The sequence below is a fragment of the Nilaparvata lugens genome, chromosome 12, assembly GCF_014356525.2.
Source record: "Nilaparvata lugens isolate BPH chromosome 12, ASM1435652v1, whole genome shotgun sequence".
NCBI lineage: Eukaryota > Metazoa > Arthropoda > Insecta > Hemiptera > Delphacidae > Nilaparvata > Nilaparvata lugens.
The window spans coordinates 23,298,127-23,321,143 of record NC_052515.1 but is presented as its reverse complement, the minus strand read 5'-3'; the positions used below and the strand labels follow the sequence as shown (position 1 = coordinate 23,321,143).

Sequence of the window (23,017 nt, the reverse complement as noted above, 5' to 3'; positions counted from 1 at the left end):
TCAAATTAATTGCTAATTTTATCTATTCGAAATAATTATGGAACATTCTAGAACACATTTTTGTGGTTTTATGTTACTCCATTCGCAGAACATGTGCTGTTGTTCAGAAATCAGAATTCGTTGTTTTGTTCTGTTTCAGTTCAGATTCAGGTTTACTTGAACAAGTATCGGAATCTTTGTAAGCTAAGTTTCTACTTGTTTTCTGAAATTCACGCTCTTATTAGTAAGTTAAAATTTGAATAATTTATTATTTACGGTAAATAATTTAAGGTAGGCTTTATATTAATAGTACTTACAAGTTTTTCTGAAGTCTCATTACCTTCATCACTCAGCAACCAAAGAGATCAAAATTTCTCAATCAAATGAATAAATACTTTTTATTTCATTTCAGTAAACATTATTATTAGTTTTATCTTGTAATTATGTTTCTATGTTTGTAAAATTGAGGAATGAATAAATTTGATTATACCTAACCTTTTATTGGAAGAAATGATACCGGTGTCAAGTAACCTAGCCCCTATATGTCTAAATTGATCTCAAATAAATTTATTCAATTATTATGCATACCGGTATTTTATGAGAAAATTAACATAGACGTTTTTATCTTCAATTCATTAGTAATCTTTGGTTATACAAGAGATTCTTTTTTTATTAATTGATTAAACAAGATTATCAGCGCTTACCGCATCTTGTTATCTAAAGACAACATATAAGCCTGTGATAGGTGTAATTTAAATGTGAGTTCCTAGTTGGCTAGTATCAATAGTATATTAATATCCAAAGTCTTGATCTTTAGCCAGGTGTTCCCGGATAGATCGCGTCAAAAATGAAAATAAAAAAACTTTAAACTTGAGAATCAAGGTGGCGTGGCATCACAGTCCCTCAAAGCTATTCCCAAGGAAATCACTGATACTGTAATAGCTTCTTTCAATCAGCCACCTTGACATCCTCTTCTTAAAAACACCAATAGGAAGATCTCTCATCGAGCCCGGCAGTAGGTTGAACATTTTGAGAGTCAATACTGGGAAAGAGTCCTTCACTTTTGACAACCTACAGCGTGGAATCTCCAACTGTAGCCTTCCGCGGGTACCGTATGAATGCACCTGACACCTACTCATCATGTTAGCCCTGTTTATCTTCACTGCAGTAAGTGAGGCCAGTATGTACAGCCCGAAGACGGTGTGCACTTTCAGGCGTCTGAAGATGGGTCGACAATGGGCAGCGAAGTCACTAGGTAAGGACACGAAGTGCCTTCTTTTGAAGAAGCAGGATGTCATTGGCATGCGGAGAATGGCCCCAGACAAGAACTCCATACTGCACATGACTGCCAAACACCGCATGAAAGATCATTAGAAGTCTCTTGAGACTCAGGAGACTTCTTAGCTTTCTGAACAGGTAGATTACTCTAGACAGTGTCCTGTATACCTGATCAATATGCGGCTCCCAACTTAATTTGGCATCGATTCCAAAGCCAAGCAAAGTGACTGCTTCGTCCCTTGTAGCGTGGATGCCAAGAGTACAAAGCATCTCCTATGTCTTGGCCTCGTTCAACTTGAGTTTGTTTGCAGCAAACTACTCTTTAGCCTCGGAAAACAGCTCCTGTGCACAGCGTTTAGCTTCCAGGGGTCCACTGCCCTTACAAACTATAGTAGTATCATCAGCAAACAGCAGACTAGAATTCTGAAGGTGGAGATCGTTGATGAGTATGAGAAATAGCAGCGGCTCAAGCACAGATCCTTGAGGAACTCAATGTGTTACTCTCCTTTTCTCTGAAGTGACACCCATCACCGACACAACATGCCTCCTGTCGCTTAGATAGTCTGCCACCATGCTCCATGCACTGTCCCCGATGCCATACCTATGTAGCTTGTCCAGCAGGATGTTGTGTGACACGCAGTCGAAGGCTTTGGTCAGGTTACACAACACAAGGTCAACCGATTTGCGCTCCTCGAAAGCCACATGAATTCTTTCAACCAATGAAAGCACTGCAGAGGTGGTAGATCTGCCTTTCCTAAAACCATGCTGCATATCCCCTATAAGGTTGCTCCTTTCCATATACACAGTCAGCTGCCTTAACATGGACGTTTCAATGATTTTACCCAACACCGGTACAATTGATATTGGCCTGAAGCTGCCTACATCAGTGGGATCACCCTTCTTGAAGATCGGAACTGTCTTGCAATCTTGAGGCAGTTGGGAAAAACACCTTCCATGAGGCAGCTGTTGACCAGCAACAGCAGAGGTTCCATCAATACCCATATCAACTTTTTCAACAGGAACACTGATAGGCCATAGACGTCCTGGCTGTGACTTGTCCTGAAACCCTGATCAATGTTCATCAGGTCCTCCCCACTAATGGGTTCAAAACAGGTAAACCTATGATGAGACAAAGGGACAGACAATGCTGGATCTGCCATAGATGCTGGTAGACCTTCAACAATCTCAGAGACAGCACCAATGAAAGCATTGTTGACCTCATCTGGACTCTTTTTGCATCAAACCACTGGCTTGGCTTTATATGAGTCGCTCCAAGCCGCCTTAACAGGATTGTGAGATTCATCAATCACTCTAGCATTGTAATCCTTTTTAGCTCGATCCACCTCCTGTCTATATAAATATATTAAGTCACAAGGACGGGAAGGGGCCTTTTGCAAGTAACTTCCAAGTAACGTCCAAGTAACTTACACTATTTTTTGTCATGATAATGTAGAAAAGAATAATTGAAAAACATAAAACATTACCTGTTTATACTGACATTACTACATGCATTCTATAATCATAACCTATTTTACAAGTTTCGAATCAGGAATTTCTTGATTTTAGTTGACAAAACTTCCACCTGGATCGCTAAAAGAATGTTTCTTGTACCAGTTTTGCTGTTCCCAATTCGGAACTAGGAAACATACTCGACTGTAAAGAAAACATACTAGTAGTTCTGTGAACAGTAGACCTCACGCAGTATTCTCATCCACAAGTACCTGATTGAAACTATAGACCTTATGGAAATACAGCAATAGACTGGCTTTTCCACACATCTGTGTAATCACTTATCAGCTGATTTATGATGAATAATTCTATAGTATGATTTTTACTCTAATATTGTCGTATGAAGAAGGATCCTTCTTCCTTTTATATTATCCTTGAAATGCAAAATTTCCAAAAATCTTGTTTATACGTCGACGCGCAATTAAAAAAGGAACATACCTGTAAAATTTCATGAAAATCTATTACCGCGTTTCGCCGTAAATGCGCAACATTTAAACATTAAGAGAAATGCCAAACCGTCGACTGAGAGCCTGTTCACATGACAGCGATTTACGTTCGGTTGTCGCGCGGTTGACAAACCGAGCGATTGCCAGGTATAGGGAAACACATGGTGCCGTACACATGCATCGCTGGTTTTAGTAGTCGACGGCGAATCGCGGCGGTTTTAGTCTCAGACTACAACCGCTCGGTTGCCGGGGCGGCTCGATATACTAGAGCAGGCATGAGAGCGTACACATGTCTTCAGTCAACCGAGCGGTTTCGATCAGAGCAGTAATATATGTTTAAGAGTAATATAGTGATTAAGTTCATAGAATAAGATATTAAGATTGAGTACATAGATGTACCTAGTAATTATTTATCATAACCGAGCGCAAACCGCTCATGAATCGCTGTCATGTGTACGAGGCTGGCAAACCGAGCGATTTGCCAATCGAGCGTAAATCGCTGTCATGTGAACAAGCTCTTAGACCTCACTTCGCTCGGTCAATGATTTTATTACAGTATATAGTATGCTGTAATGAGATTCATATTTTATTTGTTCTAAAATCAGCTGTTTACCGGCTTGATTTCATTGATGTAAAACAGCTGAAATTGAATGACCATCACATAAATACTTTTATTTTATATGAAAAATGAAAGAAAAGTTTAACAGTAATTAGAGCTCTGTAAAGGTGCGTACAGATATGCGCGCCGCGAACATGAGCAATTCACTTTTAATCAGCTGATTATATCTGTATTTTTACAGAAACGATAATATACAGATATAAAAAGCTTGGCATCAGCTGATTAGAAGTGAATTGCACATGTTCGCGGCGCGTATATCTGTACGCACCTTAAGAAAGGACGTGAGATTGTTGAGCATCCTATCAAAAGAAACAATAGTGGCGCCTACTAGACCTGGCTATTAATGGCGGCTATCAAAAGTCTACAGCACCATTGATGAAAACACCTCTATTGTCACTGTTGGCGGGGGCTTTAGGGTTGATGCTCTGCTTCCTTCCTTATTATAACATATGGGCTGGAGACTAGAAAACACCCCATTTGCTATTGGTTGGTATTAGGAATACCAATCTGACAGTGAATATGAGGGGGTTGCAGAGTGCTTACTCACTTCGAAATTCTCTCAAAGTCAATGTTCCTCGATGTAGGCTAAGTAAGGCTCAGAACTGTTATCCTAATATCGCTATTGAAATGTATAACATGCTACCTCCATCTGTGCGTCATTTGAGTGACAGTGAGTTTAAGAGGAGACTCAAGTACTGGCTGCGTGCCAGACCATACTACTCCTTGAGTGAATTTTTCCACGAGTCTATAGTTGATATTTAGTGGCCATTACCGTGTTTAGCCATCTATGCCATTATGTTTCATTTTTTGACTCACAACTACAAGCTCATCTTCATTGAAATTTGATTTATTCAGTCAATGTAGAAGTGGTAACTTACCCTACATCTGGCATTCAGCCAGATAGCATTATTTTAAAACAGATTATCGTTCAAAACTTAGCCGTGGCATTTATGTAACTGGTGTCAATAATTGTCGAACCAGCATTGACCCAGAATCCACCCCTGAAGGTGGCCATTTGAAGTAGCGTAATGCTGAACCTATATAGCAGAGCACACCTGTGATGTCGATCTCTGGAGGCGCACCCTGAAAATGTCAAATCGCTCACAATGTCTGTTGTCTCACTCCATGAGGAGAAATATTCAACCTGTTGGGTTCAGAGACCCGCGTCGCTGGATGGGATAATGTTACGGAACAGAAACGCTTCAATTGGTAATGGCAGGGCAGACGATTTATTCTCATAATTTTATTCCCTATTTTTTCAGGCCCAAGCTGAAATATGGAAGAAAACAAGCAGGAACCTTACAAGCAGGGTCCAAACGCTTTTGACATAACTCCTAACCAAGATGGCGGTGTTCTGAAAGAGATTATCAAAGAAGGTGTTGGAGAGTACACACCTCAGAGCGGCTGTAACGTGAAAGTTCACTATGTTGGATCGTTGACTGATGGTACCAGATTTGACTCGAGCAGAAAACGAGATGAACCGTTCTCTTTTGTACTTGGAAAGGGTAAGTAAATACATTTTTCGAGTCTAGTCTACTCAAAATTCCACCAAAAACAGCGAAACGTTTTGTTAACTTTTTTAGTAACAGATAAATCTTTAACTGCCGATTGCGTTAGCTTGGCTTGAAGTCAGTATGGACTATGGCTTTGGCTTTGGCTTTTGTAATTTTTGTATCATCCTTTCCTTATTATCATATCCATTGACAAGTCATGTTGACATCATCATACATAGCAAAAAATAAACGTGATACTAGTAGATCTAATACTATGCTAATAAAACTTTGCTCTGCTGGGCCGATGAAATAAAAAATCATTTGCTCTTATAGTAGTGCTCACACATTGATATTGTGTATGTAACTATTGAAGAAATAAAACACATTTGTTGGAGGACTATACTTTATTAAGACTCATTACTTTACAAGACCGATCTCCCGACGTTCCGACATAACAACATCCAACAACTGACTGGGCGCAGTGTATTCGTTTCAGCTTTGAGCTTACTCTCCAAATTAACACAATTGACATCTTTTATGAAAGCTGAAAGTGCCTCTCCGCGGTGCGCCTGGTTATCCCTATTCAGGATGGAGACCTGAATTCGGAGAGCAAAATCGAATACTAGTCATAGCGGACTGGCAATAACAACAGCCAAGGACATATTTCGTCTGTCAAATAGAGCCTCTCAATACTCTCTCGGGGTATTGGTAATTGTTGGAGATTGGCAACGCACATAAATGTATTGCTATTGTCCCTGCAAAAAGAAAAAGTGGTGTTGCTCGCGAATCGATCTTCCTAGTAAAGGCTTTGCGTGCTTTGTTATAACGAGCAACAATTTTGGAGCTGGACTGTCACTTAGTGTGATCTCCCAGCTACCATGTCAGCTAGCAATTGACAGAATGTAAAACCAATACTCTCTTAAAACCAATTTATTGTATTTTTGGTCTGCCCAGCAGAACAGAAAGTCAATTCATTGAAAAGCAGCGCTAGAGTGCTCCTTATAGCCTGGTTTTCATTAGTAGAGTTAGTGGTCGAGTTCCCTGGGCAAGTACTAACTATCTTGTGAACTCTCCCAATGAAAACGTTCATGGTAGAGTACTAGTTTTTAGTAGAGTAGAGTGGTATAGCACCGTGGGATAGTACACTACCTCTTCTCTTCACCCACCACCGCTTCTCACTCTACTCTACCACTACTATTCTAATGAAAACAGTCTCGAGCTAGTAGAGTAGAGTCGTGCCGTTGGCTATCAACTTTAAGAAGTGGTTTTGATTATTAAAAAGTTTAGTTAATTGAAATTTATTATAAAGTGTTAATTTATTAAAGTGTTGATAAGATAAATGTTTAAGTGTTAATTTATTAAAAAGTATTGACATCTTAAGGTTACCTCTGTTCACTAGACAACACATTTTACCTACTATTCTCAATTGTAGTGAAAACAGTTACTCGACCAAGTGAGTAGAGTAAAGTTCTGCCAGTTACTCGACCACTAACTCTACTAGTAAAAACCAGGATTATTGGATGTTCTTCAACAAGGAAATTTCGCTTGTTTTGATGGAACATGGAAGTCTGATAAATTGAAATTTGCTGTATCTTGACGTTTCCAATGAGGGTTTAATATTGACCATGCCGCCAGGATCAATATTGAACACGTTCATAGAACGTTTCAATAATAAATAATGAATAAAAATTCATGTACCAATATACTCATATACAGAGTGAGTCATATTTATGGGAACCCTTCAATAAATTGGAGACTATCTTATAATACTGTAACTCTCAGGATACGTTATTGGTCAAATACTCTACCTTTTGACGTACAACTGAATTTCAACCCCTCATAAGGGGGTGATGTAGGGGTTGTAACTCAAATATTTTATATGTTAACAACCATTGTGTGGTACATCATTTTAAAGGCCTTGTTAAAACAAAAAAGATGACATTAATAAAAATTGTCTATGATACTTTTATCCAAAATGGCGGCCGATTGAAGTTTTAGTTTTTAAAGAGGGGTTGTAACTCAAATATTTTAAATGTTAACACCCATTGTGTGGAACATAATTTTTAAGACCTTTCTAAAACAAGAAAGATGACATCAATAAAAATTGTCCATGATACTTGTATTTAAAATGGCGGCTGATTGAAGTTTTAGTTTTTAATGAAATAATTGATAAAGTTCAATCAGCCGCCATTTGGATAAAAGTATTATATACTAAAAGTATCTTAATAGATAAATTATCATATTATAAAAGTATCATAGCACATTTTTATTGATTCAATCTTTCTTGTTTTAAAAAGGCATTTAAAATGATGTACCACACAATGGGTGTTTGCATTTAAAATATTCGAGTTACAATCCCTATGTCTCCCCCTTATGAGGGGTTGAAATTCAGTTGTACGTAAAAGGTGGAGTATTTGACCAATAAAATATCCTGAAAGTAACAGTATTATATCTACAACAGTCTCCAAAATATTGAAGGGTTCCCATACATATGACTCACTCTGTATACCTATCAATATATGGTTATTTCAAATTATTAGGCCTACTCCAAAACCTCAGAAGCCATAAACCGCATAATTGACTCTTATCGTAATCGGCCGTAAATAATACTGTTTTAATATAATTAACTTCAAACCACAAAATTGCATATTCCAATCTTCGTTTTTGGTTTGTAATCTGTAGAAGAACCTTGAAATAATGAATCATTATTCAATATAATAATAGAAATTGAAAAATATAGAGATGATTGTAACAATTTATATGACTATCCCTATTAAACCTATATTTTTTGCCCTGATGCAAAATATACATTGTATTTCTCTTTCCTATACATGCATGGCGCCATATCGTAGTTAATACAATAACTAATATGTGGCTGATCCGACCATGGATTGATTCCCATTTCTCTTAGCATTTTGTATCATGTCTTCATCACATCAATTCTACTAGGGTACTCCAGTTATAACATACGGATTATGACTGTAATTATCAACCATGTAGTAAAATATTAATTTGAGATGAATACTCGTTCAATTTATTTCAACTGTATCTTCTTCTCTTAGATCAAGGTTGAAAACATTAAAATGCATCAACACTCTATGTACAAAATAGTAGTATTTATTCCATCAATCATTCAGTATTTCTCAACTTTCAGAAAAGTACCTTAGGATCAAGCCAAGAACGGTACCCATAAAACACTAGACTATATTAAAACTTTATTTGGAATTGATTTTACATAATTGAGTTTCATTTGGATTTTTTCAATTTCAGGGTCAGTGATCAAAGCATGGGACATTGGAGTGGCTACAATGAAGAAGGGAGAGATGTGTGTGTTGACATGTAAATCTGAGTATGCTTATGGAAAGAGCGGCAGTCCCCCCACCATACCTCCTGATGCTACACTCATTTTTGAGGTAATTTCAAGTGTCCCAGTATCCACAATTGTAATGACAGATTTTCGATCTAAAACCATTTGAATCATAGACTCCGTGCCGATTGCACAAAAGCCGGTTAAATTTTAACCGTGATTAATTCCACGAGAACCAATCAGAGAAGCCGTCTTTTCAAAAAAGCCTTCTCTGATTGGTTTTTGTGAAATTAATCACGGTTAAAATTTAACCCGCTTTTGTACAACCGGGCCTTAGTTTTGTTATGGATCTGAGAGCGATGGGAGTTAGGTACTGGAGGAGGGAGGCGGAATACAGAGATTGGAGGATGATTGTGGAGGAGGCCAAATCCCATATTGGGCTGTAACGCCAGGATAAGAAGAAAAACTTAGTTTTGTTATCCATTCTATCATCATTAGCTGTAGAAACACAGTGGAATAAAAATATAAAGTTAAATATTTATTGTTCAAATTTATATATGAGTAAAATGTAGATCACTAGTTACAGTGTGTTTCATTTAGATGCCGGTATTTTTCTTTCTCAAAAAGTGAAAAGCTAACTCCATTTATACAACATTCCCGGGTTAGCCTTTGTTTCTTTTAAGAATTGTTTTGTTTGTTTTTCATCATCATTCAAACATCATCATTTTATTAACTGTTTTTTTTCAGATTACTTGTATGTAATTAATATGGAATCTAATAATTGTTATTTTTTATTATCGTTTATAAAATTGAGAAACTATTAAACATAAATTTATTATATTATGTTGAATGTTCTAGATTGAAATGTTGGATTGGGAAGTTGAGGATCTGAGCTCGAAGAAAGATGGCGGAATTCTTAGAACAATCATCACTCCTGGACAAGGATTTTCTTCCCCCAATCAGGGAGCGGATGTCAAAAGTAAGAAGTTCTGTTCTTTAATAATTTAATTTCGAATTTGGATATTATGTGCTTCAAAAAAATAAATTCATCATCTGATATAATTTTTCCTAGTTGTAAGTTCAGATTTTAAATTTAAGATATCTTATGAAGAATATTTTTTGTACTATTCAATTTATAAATGAATAATTGATTTGTTTCAGTTCACATAACGTGTGAGTGCAACGGTAAAGTGGTCGACGACAGAACTGTTAACTTCGCGTTGGGTGAAGGAGTCATCTCGAACATTCCGTCGGGTGTGGAGCGGGCCTTGGAAAAGTTCAAACTGAAGGAGAAGTCTAAACTGGAGCTGTCGCCCAAGTACGCGTGGGGCTCTGTCGGCCTGCCTGCGCTTTCTATTCCACCCGACTCCAAACTCACCTGTGTCGTTGAGCTACAATCGTTCGAGAAGGTACAACTATTGAGTAAAATACTTTGAAATATTGTAAACGTTTATGGAATTATTTATAGAAATTATGCTTTGCACCTCTCAACTTGTACCCTTGTTTTTATTATTTTTGATTATCTACTCCTATGCTGAAGCACGCTGCACTCAAGGACAATAGTAGCTTCCACTAGCTTCTTGGAAACGCAGAATTGGAAATGCCATGTTCATTTGAGTACCGAACATTCCCAATTCCGCGTTCCCATGGCAGCTAGTGGAAGCTAATATTGTCTCTTTGTGCAGACTGCTCTATAGTGAGGTCCACGTTATAATGGCAGTGGAGAAAGATAGGAGATCAACGTTGTCAATGCCTTTTATAGACGGTAGCTGATACAGGTTTATTGATGTAATATTAACCGTTCATTTTCGTTTAAAATAATCAATTATAGGCTATTTTATTAAGCAAGAAATTATATTTTCAATATTTTCATAATTAAGATGATTTTTTTTTTAATTAATTATTAATGCTATATTGTTAAGACGATCTGACAACAGAGCAAAGCGAGAAAGAGATAGCGCTATCGATTTTGTTTAATAATAGACAAGGACAGCAATACCATTGCAAATCAAACTCTGCCATTATAACGTGGACCTCACTGTAGTTTATTGTTCATGTTTCATGATCTTCCAGGAACTTTTCCTAGTAATGTATCGAAAATATTCATCTCATAGCTACAACTAATTTATAAAAGAGCAAGGAACTTTCTGATTTCGCTAATTCTAGTGATCCTGAAACTATGATGGCTTGCTCTAACCCGTATTAATTTTGATCGAGTATCAGTAATAATAATATTATTAAATTTTATTTACATTAATATACAAATAAGCAATCTAATCAATAAAATGTACATTACATTCAAAAATACAATATATGACATTTACTACAGCTTGAACTGACGTTGTTATGACATTTTTATGTTTTTGACAATATATTATTTATTTATTTACAAATATTAATACATTGCATTTTTTCGGAAATTAACCTACTCAACTATGGGAAACCCATGTTCTAGAGCATTCCTTAATATGATCCGTCTATGATCATCCGATTCAAAATATTTGATCCTGCTTTGTGCATGCAGTCTTTTCGATCTCGAAGTAATCCAACTAACTTATATTTTTATTATTTCAGGTGTTGGAGCATTACGAAATGAACAAAGACCAGCGAATTGAGTATGCAGAGACTTTGAAATCGAAAGGAGCCACGTATTTCAAGGATGGACGGTATCAGATTGCTCTGAAAATGTTCCGTAAAGCTGTCGAATTCATCGAAACCCCAGAAGAGGGTGAGTTTTCCTATATAAATTATAGCCAATGATGATGTATTGTATTTTGATGTTTAACTTTATACTTGTTGATTAATGTAAGACTTCTTTTGTATTTATTTATAATTTTTATTGTCTTCCTTCCTAGTCAGGAGAATTTTTGCAAATTTCATTTCATTAAATTCTGTAGCATCTGCTGAACACCTATAAAAGGGGTGTATGAGTTTATCAGTAATATGAAACGTTGAAGAAATATTCTATTTTTACTCTGCATCTCATAATGATCCAATAATCGTGATGTGCTATTTAACACAGATATACAGTACTGTACTTTATATACCATTCGTATCTTTTTATGTTTCAGTTAATTTCTTTCTACTCAAATATATTTTGCGAATTTGAATTAAAATTATTATTTCGCAATACACAATATACAGTACATATACATAACGTGCATAGCTGAAATTACAATAACAACGAAAACTTGACAATTCTAAAGTAGTAATAATAGAAGTAATAGTAGTAATAATATATAAATAGTATATATTTTAACCAAAATCTGATAGTTTTTATTCAAAAATCCTATAAGCTAATTTTTTGTTTGTAAATACAGTATGTGTGTTATCCTGTAGTGCAATTCACGTGTCAGCATTCCTTATAAATAGCATGACTTTTTCCCCTTCAACTATTGCCGACAGTTTGAGTTTAAAGTCACCTTATTAGCACTCCATTTCATTTATTTATCTTTTATTCTATAAATAATAATAATAATAATGTAAATGGCCGACGATTTTTCGCCGACACGATGCAACAGGACAGAAAGCTGTATGAGTCGTTGATAAGTGCGAGACCATATTAAGTGTTTTTAAAGTCGGCAGGGCAGGGAGGTTTGATTGTATTAGCGCCTGAAAAAACGCTCGATATGGTCTCGCCATTATTGATACGCCAATCTAATCAGTCAATCGGAAAACATTCTGTCGTGTCCTGTCGGCGAGAAATCGGTAAAGCCTGGTTTTCATAAGTAGATTTAGTGGTTGAGTTCCCTGGGTAAGTACTAATTATCTTGTGAACTCTCCCAATGAAAACGTTCATGGTAGAGTACTAGTTTTTAGTAGAGTAGAGTGGGACAGCACCGTGGGATAGTACTCTACCACTTGCCTTTCCCCACCACCGCTTCTCTATCACTACTATGCTAATGAAAACAGTCTCGAGCTTGTAGAGTAGAGTCTAATTTTATTTTCTTATTAATAATAATCATTTTTATTGCCAAAATTAATACATGTTACAATTCATAATAGCTATAGTATTAAGTCATTAAATCATTCTATTAAAAATAATTCGATAATGGAGATCAAATTTGAAGAAAATTTAAACAAAACAATAGCTTTAGGTATCTCTGCAAGCAAAAAGATCAGCCGCATATATCAATGCTTTTTGTAAAACTTTTGTGGCTGAACGGCGATACTGAATGTTCCGTATTGACATTTTAAGGATAGTTCTGTTCACTAGACAACACACCTTACCTACTATTCTCAGGTTACTCAACCAAGTAAGTAGAGTAGAGTTAGCTCGGTAGAGCTAGTATGCCAGTTACTCGACCACTAACTTGACTACTTGTGAAAACCGGACTTAAGTGTGAAAACGACCATTGCGGAATTAATAACTTGTAGTTGAAAATTGCTTAAATATGTGTTTCCGTTTTGCAGAGGATGTAGAAGTGAAGGACGTGGATCCGACGAATGTTAGCAACGCGCAGAAGCAGAAGAAACTTCTGGAGGCGATTCACCTGAATACGTCGTTGTGCTACCTCAAAGTGGGCGAACACCTTAAAGCCAAGGATGAGTGCGACAAAGCTATCAAACTGAAGCTGGAGGCCAACGAGAAGGCCTATTTCAGGCGGGGACAGGTAAACATTCATTCTAAATTCACATTGCCAACAACTCAAGTGAAATCCACTTTTAAACTATTAAATTAAATAACTTTTTCACTTACCGTTTATTATTATTACATTTTGGTTGGATTGTGTTGTCATGTTGAGCTTTGTTTGATATATATATATATATATATATATATATATATATATATATATATATATATATATATATATATATATATGTGAGTGAAATAAATTTGAGCAAAGTAAACTGTCAGCATTCCTAACATATAGCTTCAATGCTACCCATTGAACTAATACTGACAGTCTGAAATTAATCTCACTACAGGTTCTATATTCTATGACTGGCAGGTAACCCGTGCTCCACAAGCACTTGCGGTTTGAGAACTCGAAAAACTGAAAACTTGACCTAAAATCGTTAAGAATTTAAAATAGGCCTATAACCATCCTCGGTAAATTAAGAATATAATATGCAAAGTTTCAAGTTGATCAGTCCAGTAGTTCAAACGTGATGATGCGACATTCGTGAATTTCTTATCCCGTACGCGTATACACCAATTCTTTGTTTTATTATATTAATATCGGGGCACCGAGCTTCGCTCGTTATTTTTATTTATTGATAAACAGAACACAATTCTCTAAAATGATCGTGTTTATATTTTACAGCTGGCTATACGTCAGATTATGAATTTCGGTGATGCGATATTTTGATTTTCCACAGAATCACTCGCTCACTTTTTAATATCCACAGACAGGCAGTCTCAGCTGTTTCAGCCAAGGATGAATTATCCTCTTAATATCGTTCAGCGAGTTTTCCCAAGGATGAGACCTAACTTAGTGCAATCGAATTTTTATATCATTTCGAATTATAGCCGTTTTCGAGATCCGTTGAACATAAATAACCAGATTTAAAAATATAAACAGATATACAGAAATCGCTCGCTTAATATAATAGGATATTATATTATTGGGTGGCTCGTTGGAGTAAGTGATAACGCGCCGGTCTAATAATCAAGAGAACCCGCGTTCGAATCTCGACCGGGGCAAACGTTTTTGACCACAGCACAATCACATAGATACGGCCACCCCGTCTTTCGGAGGAGACGATAAGCCATCGGTCCTGACTAGTGACTACCTAAAAAATAGTCGTCATCTCTCATCATCATCCCTCTCACTCATTACCCACGCACAAGCCTAAGAGCTTATGTGGGCTTCACCCTCAGTATTATTATTATTATAGATGATGTGGAGCAACCTTCAGTTCGCTAAGACTCGTTAAGAGGTCTATATCAACAGAAGTCTTGGTACGATAAATGATTGATGACTTTACTCAATTAATTACCATTAACTTTTTTTTCTTGTTTTAAAAAATTCATTTGACAGTATTACTGATTATTATTTCTTGTTTCCGATTGTTTATAAGTTTGAATCCAGTCAAATTCGTTTCAATTCAATTTAATTCTCCTATTGTATTGTATAATATACCTATGTATGATATGAATTGATAAAATTGCCTTCATTTGTTATGAAGTGAAAAGAGCATCATTTACAGCAGTCAATAGAAAGTAATATTTTATGAGTTCAGTGGAAAAAGAATTGTCAAGTTTTTTTTTTTAAGTTGAATATACATTTCCTAACATATCTCACTGAAGAAAAGTTTTATCTGGTAATTTTATTTTCACAAAATCTCTACATCTGTGCTTTTTTAATGATTTCAGGCATGCTTGGGACTTGGTAAACCGGAAAATTCACGTTCAGATTTATCTTAATGCTCTGCAAATTTGATTTTAAAATGTCTTACTTTAAAATGTGTTCTTTTTTACGTGATTTCAGGCATACTTGGGACTAGGTGAGCCGGAAAAAGCACGTCTAGACTTCGAGGAGACGCTAAAAATCGATCCAAATAACAAAGCAGCGGCCGCCCAAATTAGTGTTTGCGCTCAGAAACTGAAAGAACAGAAAGCTAAAGAAAAGAAAATCTATGCCAACATGTTTGAGAAGTTTGCACAGCGAGACAAGGAGGTAAGGGGAATTTCTAAATATTCAATTTCTGTTGGTAGTACTACTTATTCTTCCTTAGTTCTGGATCTTTACTACTACTCCAATGCTTTCAATTTAGTTTTGATCTAGAATCTAGACCCTACATCATTAACATGCTTTCACCACTGGTCCGCATCATAAAGCTTATAACTTGGATAAACTTCATGATTTGAATTTTGACTGCCTCATTTCACAAGAGATGTTACATATTTTATCCCAAATTTTATTTTCTTATTCTTATACAATATTCTTTTTTTATATAGCCTAATCTATATAATATTATTTGTTATTATGATAATGTTAAATCCAAGTATCATCTTCTTTTCAGATATGCTAGTTGCCAAGAATGGTGGTCCTATTCCAAACTATTGAGTGTGATCCTTGAATTTTAAGAAGATTATTGTTTCTAATTAATTACTCTTACAGTCAAACTGGTTCCTATATATTTATTTATAACCGACATAAACGAACAACGTATATGTTGTATTAAGAATACAATTACAGTATATTTTCCATTTACCAATGTTGTATTTATTCTATATTTTTACTGTTACCGGCAAACTGGCTTTTATGTATTTACTTATTACTCACATAAGCAAACTAGGTATGATTTATTGTATCAATAATATAATCTCAGTATACTTTTAATTCACCAAGGTTGTATTTTATTTATTATCTATAGAAATGGAAGGTGCTTATCTTTGAATATAAATTATTTCCAATCCAACAATCCTTATGTGAGTTTTACATTGAATTGAATAATGAAGCGAATGATTTGTTTGTCTTCATTCAAAAACACTGTCATGTGTTGCACATTTTCACATTAAATACAGTTTAATTGTAGGTATACACATTTTCACATAGGTCGATTGGATAAAAGCTAGCAATTACTCATTCTAAGGGCCGGTTTCCGAGCTCGGGATTTAGCTAAGTTCTAGACTTTAAACATTGGCCTTCCGAAACGGGGCGTAGTCTAAGTTTTTATGATAATTTTTATTTTCTCATTTGTATAATTGGAAACGTTTTTCCTTGACGAAATGAAACATTCCTAAATAACTCAAAATAGCTAAAAGTTTACACTATTTTCTTTTTATTTTATTTTGTGTTCAATTTTCTAGTTTTTCGAAATTTAATTTAAACGTGGACTGCGACTACGCCCCGTTTCGGAAAGCCAATTTTCTAACTCCAGCTGTTTAAAGTCTAGAACTTAGCTAAATCCCGAGCTCGGAAACCGGCCCTAAGTGATTTTGACTTCAGATACTGTTTATACTGTTTTTGGTGAGTTTTGAATTGTCACACTGAAATTGTCAACACCATAGGTGTTGAAACACGTTTGTAACTTTTTTATAAATTCGTGATATTTTTAGACAGTATTCAAGTGTTTTTATTACTAAGTAATATTCAAACAATCGCTTGAAAATTGCTGAAATTGGTGATTCAAGTCAGCTGTATAACTAGAACTAATGAGGTCCATGTTGTAATGGCAGTGGAGAAAGATAGGAGAACAACGTTGCCGATCCTCACTGTCTAGTCAATGCCTTCTTGACGGTAGCTGATACAGGTTTATTAATGTAATATCAATTGTTCATCTTCGTTTATCAATGATAATAATTATATTTTATTAAACAAGAAATAATATTTTTCAATAATTTCATAATGAATTTTCATAATTAAGATGAAATATTTTGTGAATTAATTCTACATTGTTAAAAGCCGATCTAGCAACAGAGCAAAGCGAGAGAGAGATAGCGCTATAAGCTTTGTTGAATGAAATACAAGGATAATAATAAAAAATAAAATGAAAAGTAAGCATAAATAATACAAAAATCATAATTATTAGATACTTTTCATGTGTAATTTGGCATCACCAGCAAAAGGAATTAAGCCTTGCCCGCTGGTGAGAGTTGCAATCAGTTAGTTATGCTTGAATAAATTTGTTACATTGGTTGTTTCCTGGTTTTACACAATAATAGAGAAAAAATAATAATCCACGCTTCGAAACCAATACCAGTGCAATACAATTGCTAATCAAACACTGCCATTATAACGTGGACCTCACTATAGTTGCTAGTTACTTGATTATAGTTTTTATTTAATCGACCCATTGTATACGTTTTCGTTGTCTTTTTTGTTGATGTTTTGAAATGTTTCGATCAGGCTGAGAAAAGAAGGAAGGGATGGAGATTCGGTTGGTGGGACGACCAACAGAAAACTGTTAATCTTGAGAAAATGTCGGCGAACGACGAGGAAGAAGAAGAGAGTGAGGACGAATATCAGAAGAATTTGAAGTTGAAGAAGAAGTTCATTGAGGAGAGAGCTAAAATGCTAGAGGAAAAGAGAAAACTGATTATGGAACAGGGTGAGGGAGAGGGAAATGCAGATGGTGCGAAAGAAACGGAAGATGGTAAAACAGAAGAAAACATATCAGAAAATAACAATACAGAAGGCTGTAACAATGTTTCTGAAACAGATAAGAATGGAACTGAACTGAATGAAACAACAAAAAACTCAACTTCAGAAAAAGATCAACCTATCAATGAACCGCCCTTGGTGCAATGACATAAATTGAAGTAATTATCTATTTGTTGGAACTTGTACGTGTTTTGACTAATTCTCTTGCCTAACAAGAATTTTCGGGATTTGTGTTAATAATTCATTTTTAAACTGACAAATTAGAAGATTTGCTGTGAACTTATGAATTTATAACCTTGACGGTTTTCTTAGAATTCAGTGTGCTTTAATTTCAATTACGTGGGTCCAACTACATCAATTATATTTTATTATAAATTTTTCTATAGCCATATACAACACATCCCTGACAATCAATAATCCTCTATCTTTATTTTGTATTCAGTCTTCATCTATGGTACATATTTATTCTTCATATTATCATATTATATACAGTAATTATTTATTTACTATATAGTTTTCGAGAATTCTTTACTGTACAACCTCGATTTTTTGGAAAAACGGACCGAGAGTGATATTGTTGAAAATGTATATTAACTAGATATAATAATGATCATTTCATTAGTAACTGATATAATGATCATTTTGAAGCAAACGTGTAGTATACTTACCAATTATTTTTCATTCCTCTTCACAGTGCATCATCAAACCCCGTCTTTCACTAACTCTTACCTGCAATAATACTGTTTTTCCATCATTTTACCTCTTTGCTCACAGCTTATTCAACAATCTTGTGCGGGCAGTTTTAAAAAGACTGCTAGGTTTGCATTTAGTTTTGAAGATTGTAGTGTATGTTGCCGTGCATAATTTTTAACCCTTTACAAACATTAATTTCTAAATTGTATTCTCTTCTCATAATAAATTCTACTTACTAATAGTATGGCTTAATAAAATTAGTAGAATTGATGGTGATGTTGTGAAATCTCTCCATAATAAGAAAACAAAGATATTGTCAAATTTCACTAAAAATTTTTGTTTTACAAATATCTTTGTTTTCTTATTATTAGTATGGCTTATGTTGATATTTAGTAAAGTTTTTAATAAGTAATTTTTGTAATATTATTAATATTTGGCTCTCGTGTTCTGTTTTTTGTTACTGTAAATATTGCTTTCTGTTTACTAGTTTCAAATGTTAACACTATTGAATTTCAATCGTGATTAATCGTCTTAAATGAATATTGAAAATTTGAGTTGAAATTTTCCAGAATAAGTAGTTTTACATTCATTGCCAAGTCTGACACTTGAATCACAATTTCAGTTCATTACCTAAAGAAGGTATTCCAACAAAGTAGACACTTAGAAGTTAGAAAGCGTGTTTTTATTAAATTCGTTGAATATAGAGGAAAAATGCATGCATACATTACTCGTCTATGATGACGTTTAGTCTTGAGAATAGTTCTGAAATTGTTTAGTTATTACAATCATTGATTGATGAAATACAGTCAAACCCAGAAACTAAGCATATTTCATAAATAATACCAATAATTATTCATTATTTATTAGCAGAGCTACAATTACAATATCATACAATAATATACGATCGGGAGAAGACAACTGAAGTTCTTCTATTTCCCCTTACTGAATAAAACAAATGCGAAATTAATGAAAACACAACTGTTAACTTTCACACATTGTATTTATCTGGAAAGAAACACAAACATGTTTTAACACCTATAGTGTCATCTTCAGAGTAAATAAATAAATATAGCGTGAATAAATATCACTACATCTCATCAAATACTGTGTCAAATGAAAATTGCTGACCACTAATGTTTATTAACGACTGTTTCATAATCACTATTTCCTTTAAAGGTTGTTGATCTTTTTTTTATTAATTTCTCCATAATATAAACGAATAAAACAGTCATAAATGGTCTCTGATTAATTGTTTGCAACATCTTCTTTCCAATTAATTTGCGAGATCGATTCTTGATAGGCTGATTCATTCATGAATAGTATTAAAACAATCTTTTTCTTTGTTGTTGATTTTTTATTAATTTCTCCATAAAATAAATACAACAGTCATAAATGATCTCTAATTAATTGTTTACAAACATCTTCTTTCCAATTAATCTAAGAGATCGATTCTTGATAGGCTGATTCATTCATGAATAGTATTAAAAAAATATTTTTATTTATTTTTTAACAAAGTTATTATTTAGTGTTTCATCATTGAAAGCAACATCAATATTTTTTCAATTGACTTGTAAGACTATCCATTCTATGGCGAATTGCATTTGCTAGTGATCTTTTTTGTTTGTTCTTTTTCAGTAGAAGGAAGAGGAAGAGAGGAAGAAGCAACCAGATGTGATGAAAACTCTTGGCGAGTGGGGACAGGATGAACGCGAAAGAGAACCGACGGACTTCGAGAAGGAGAATCCCAACATTCTGATGCTGGAGGGAACGGGAGACTTCCGAAATATGTAGAACATATTTATCTCTATCTGCGGCACACTTTCAATCAACTATAGCAATTTTCTAAACCAAATAATTTTGCAGTTTAATAAAGTTCATTCGATCTCTTTGTTTAATGCCAATATATTTCGTTTATTTTTTCCGAAATGTCTGTCATATTTGCTTACTTTTTTCTGAGAATGATGATGTGAGCATTAAGGGCCATTGAAGCGTCTTTATGGACAGGAAGCTCTCCGATTGGCTGATGGGTTGCCGTTCGGGAATCAGCTGATAATCAGCCAATTGAAGAGCATCCTGCCCTGCCCACTCGACTTAAAAAACCTCTTATGGCCCCACCCTTAGGGTCAAAACATAGTGGAGCGGGGAATGTATCAGAGAAGAAAGCTGAGATTGTTGAATACAATACATGTATTCAAGTGTATCAGAATATATTGGAGTGACAGAGATAAGGTAGAAGGAAACTGAGACCTAGAATACATACATTATTTTTTAGCTCACTCGGTTGTCTTCTCTGATACACACTCTTCGCCGCTCCACTATGTTTTGACTAAGGCTCAACTCACACTTACGCGAGTCAGGTCGAGAAGAGACTCGACTCTATAGTGAGGTCCACGTTATAATGACAGTATTTTTTCAACTTTGGTTTTGCTATCCTTGTCTATCATTCGACAAAGCCGGTGATACTATCCTTTTCTAGGTCGACAATTATGTTTTTGACAGTGTAGAAATATAATTAATTAATGGAGAGAATCGGCATCGCTATTCTCCTATCTTTATCCACTGCCATTATAAAGTAGTGGACCTCACTATAGTCGAGAGCATGTGTTTTCAAGACTATAGTCGACTGGTCTGAGTGTCACCATTTGGAAACACATGCTCTCGAGTCGAGTCTCTTCTCGACCTGAGTCGCGTACCGTAAGTGTGAGTTGAGCCTAAGGAATAACCTGCAGTTTTGTTGAATAAGTAATAAAAACAATATTGCCACTATAATGGACAAGATAATTTTAATATTGTAATAGTTTGAAACTTGGGCTCATGAAATAATTTTTATAATTATTATGAGATGATTCAATTAACTTTTGATTTCCCCCACCGATGAACATTGTTTTGTATTTTGCAATCGCAGCCGATCGAAGACGGGTCCCAATCCGGAATCCCTTCAGGCCTACAGGAGGATCGCGCCATTTGCAATATTCATCATGGCACTGGTGAGTTATCTGCATTATTCAATAATTTTTCTAATTTATTATTGTATTTTATTTCATAAGGTAGAAATATTTGTAAATTTTTGTTTTTAGAAGGTTATAAGTCAGTTCGCAAGTAATTAAATTGCTTCTTCGGTCATCATAACCGCTATTCATCTTCATTTAGGATGCTTTCAGACCAGTTCGATATTCGCCAAGGTCACTATTGCATGTCAAAAGCTTTATTTTGGGCAAGATAAAAATATTTTATAATTAAAAATAAGCTCTTATTATTAGACTTTTCAAAACATTTTTTATATTAGTAAAATTTACCTTTATCTGTTATAATTATGCAGTATCTCATTTCTCATCAGCTTACGAGTTTTACTTTGGGTAACTTAGCTTGTGAAAAATTTATGGATTGATTGCCTCAACATTGTATTCATGATTTCAACTGAGGTTTTCAATTTTTATTTTTGTAAATAATTTGTTTTTCCAGTTGAGCATGCTTTGACAAGCCTGGCTGAACCAACGAATAGTGAAGTTTACATTGTAGGTTATTGAGTTGTGCTATTAGGTACACAAATTAAAGATATAATAAGTGAACTAATTCATTTGTTTTCTCTTAAATTTTAGCGTTAGTAATTAAAGCTTTGTAATAAAATTTAACTCAAAATATTTTTTTTCTTATTTTAAAATTAAAGAAAACGCTAATCTAGTAAAATTGATTACTCTGACCCAGCCTAACTTTGTCTACTTGCTATCTTGCTAAACGAAAGTTTACATTGTAGGTTATTGAGTTGTGCTATTACACAAATCAAAGATATAATAAGTGAACTAATTCATTTGTTTTCTCTTGTAGTAAGTTTTAGCGTTAGTAATTAAAGCTTTGTAATTAAATTTAACTCCAATTTTTTTCTTATTTTAAAATTAAAGAAAACGCTAATCTAGTAAAATTGATTACTCTGACCCAGCCTAACTTTGTCTACTTGCTATCTTGCTAAACGATGATTGATTTTTTAATTTTTCGGACTTTATTATAAAAATATGTATTGCTTGCTTTTATTAATTTTTTTGTCCATAGCTTTAAAAAAATATTAGGTTAAAATTATTATTAGAAATATTATTATTTACTATGTTAATAAAAGTCAGAAAATGTTTTGCCAGGTCAGGTAAGTTCTATTATGCGGTGTACGTCATTAATGAATACTTATGATATTAAATCAGTTATTTACCGTACAACATTTTTTTTTTTTAGTTTAAGCTATAAAAAATAGAGGTGCATGTAAATGCTTCCAACGCTCTCCAAGTACGGTGTAAGTGTTACAATGATAGGTGTTGGCAGAATTACAGCTGTGGAGCTTCAAGTGAGCACTGTAGGTGCATTACGGCTGTGGGGTATTGTGAGTACTGTAGGCCAATCTTCATTAAGCTGGGCATTTTTACGATCAACCAATATATGATGTCCAGTCTGCTGCATTTCAAGGACACCAAGGACAGTCATGCTGAGAGCTGATCTTCGTATACATATCACAATGAGGAGACTGGACATTGACATACCATGTTACTTATTTACTTGTTACTTTTTGTAGTCTTCTCTATGGTCGTTGACCTGGGAATTGTCAGATTTCTTCCCAATAAATGGGGATTCACGGTCTAGGATGCTGGCACAGTATA

General features: G+C 34.7%; 2 protein-coding genes across 6 annotated transcripts in view; both read left to right on the top strand.

Moving 5' to 3' along the window:
* Positions 1-67: 67 nt before the first annotated feature.
* LOC111050116 (FK506-binding protein 59-like) lies at positions 68-20,280 on the top strand. Of its 5 annotated transcripts, none has more exons than XM_022336372.2 (10): positions 68-223; positions 5,094-5,336; positions 8,595-8,737; positions 9,490-9,610; positions 9,793-10,040; positions 11,206-11,359; positions 13,045-13,244; positions 15,066-15,254; positions 17,430-17,842; positions 20,016-20,280. In XM_022336372.2, exons 2-9 carry the CDS (start codon positions 5,108-5,110, stop codon positions 17,829-17,831), a joined length of 1,686 nt encoding a protein of 561 aa, XP_022192064.2. In that variant the 5' UTR covers positions 68-223; positions 5,094-5,107; the 3' UTR covers positions 17,832-17,842; positions 20,016-20,280. The 5 variants fall into 5 exon arrangements, with proteins under 5 accessions (XP_022192064.2, XP_022192063.2, XP_022192065.2 ...); XM_022336371.2 differs by having other exon boundaries at positions 20,013-20,280; XM_022336373.2 differs by lacking the exon at positions 17,430-17,842.
* Positions 20,281-21,229: 949 nt separating this feature from the next.
* The window catches only part of LOC111050115 (brain tumor protein), a 54,376-nt gene continuing 52,588 nt past the window's right edge, over positions 21,230-23,017 (top strand). The window contains exon 1 of the mRNA XM_039439192.1: positions 21,230-21,364. The gene's annotated coding sequence lies outside the window, so the exon portion shown is untranslated. The remainder of the gene's footprint in view (positions 21,365-23,017) is intronic.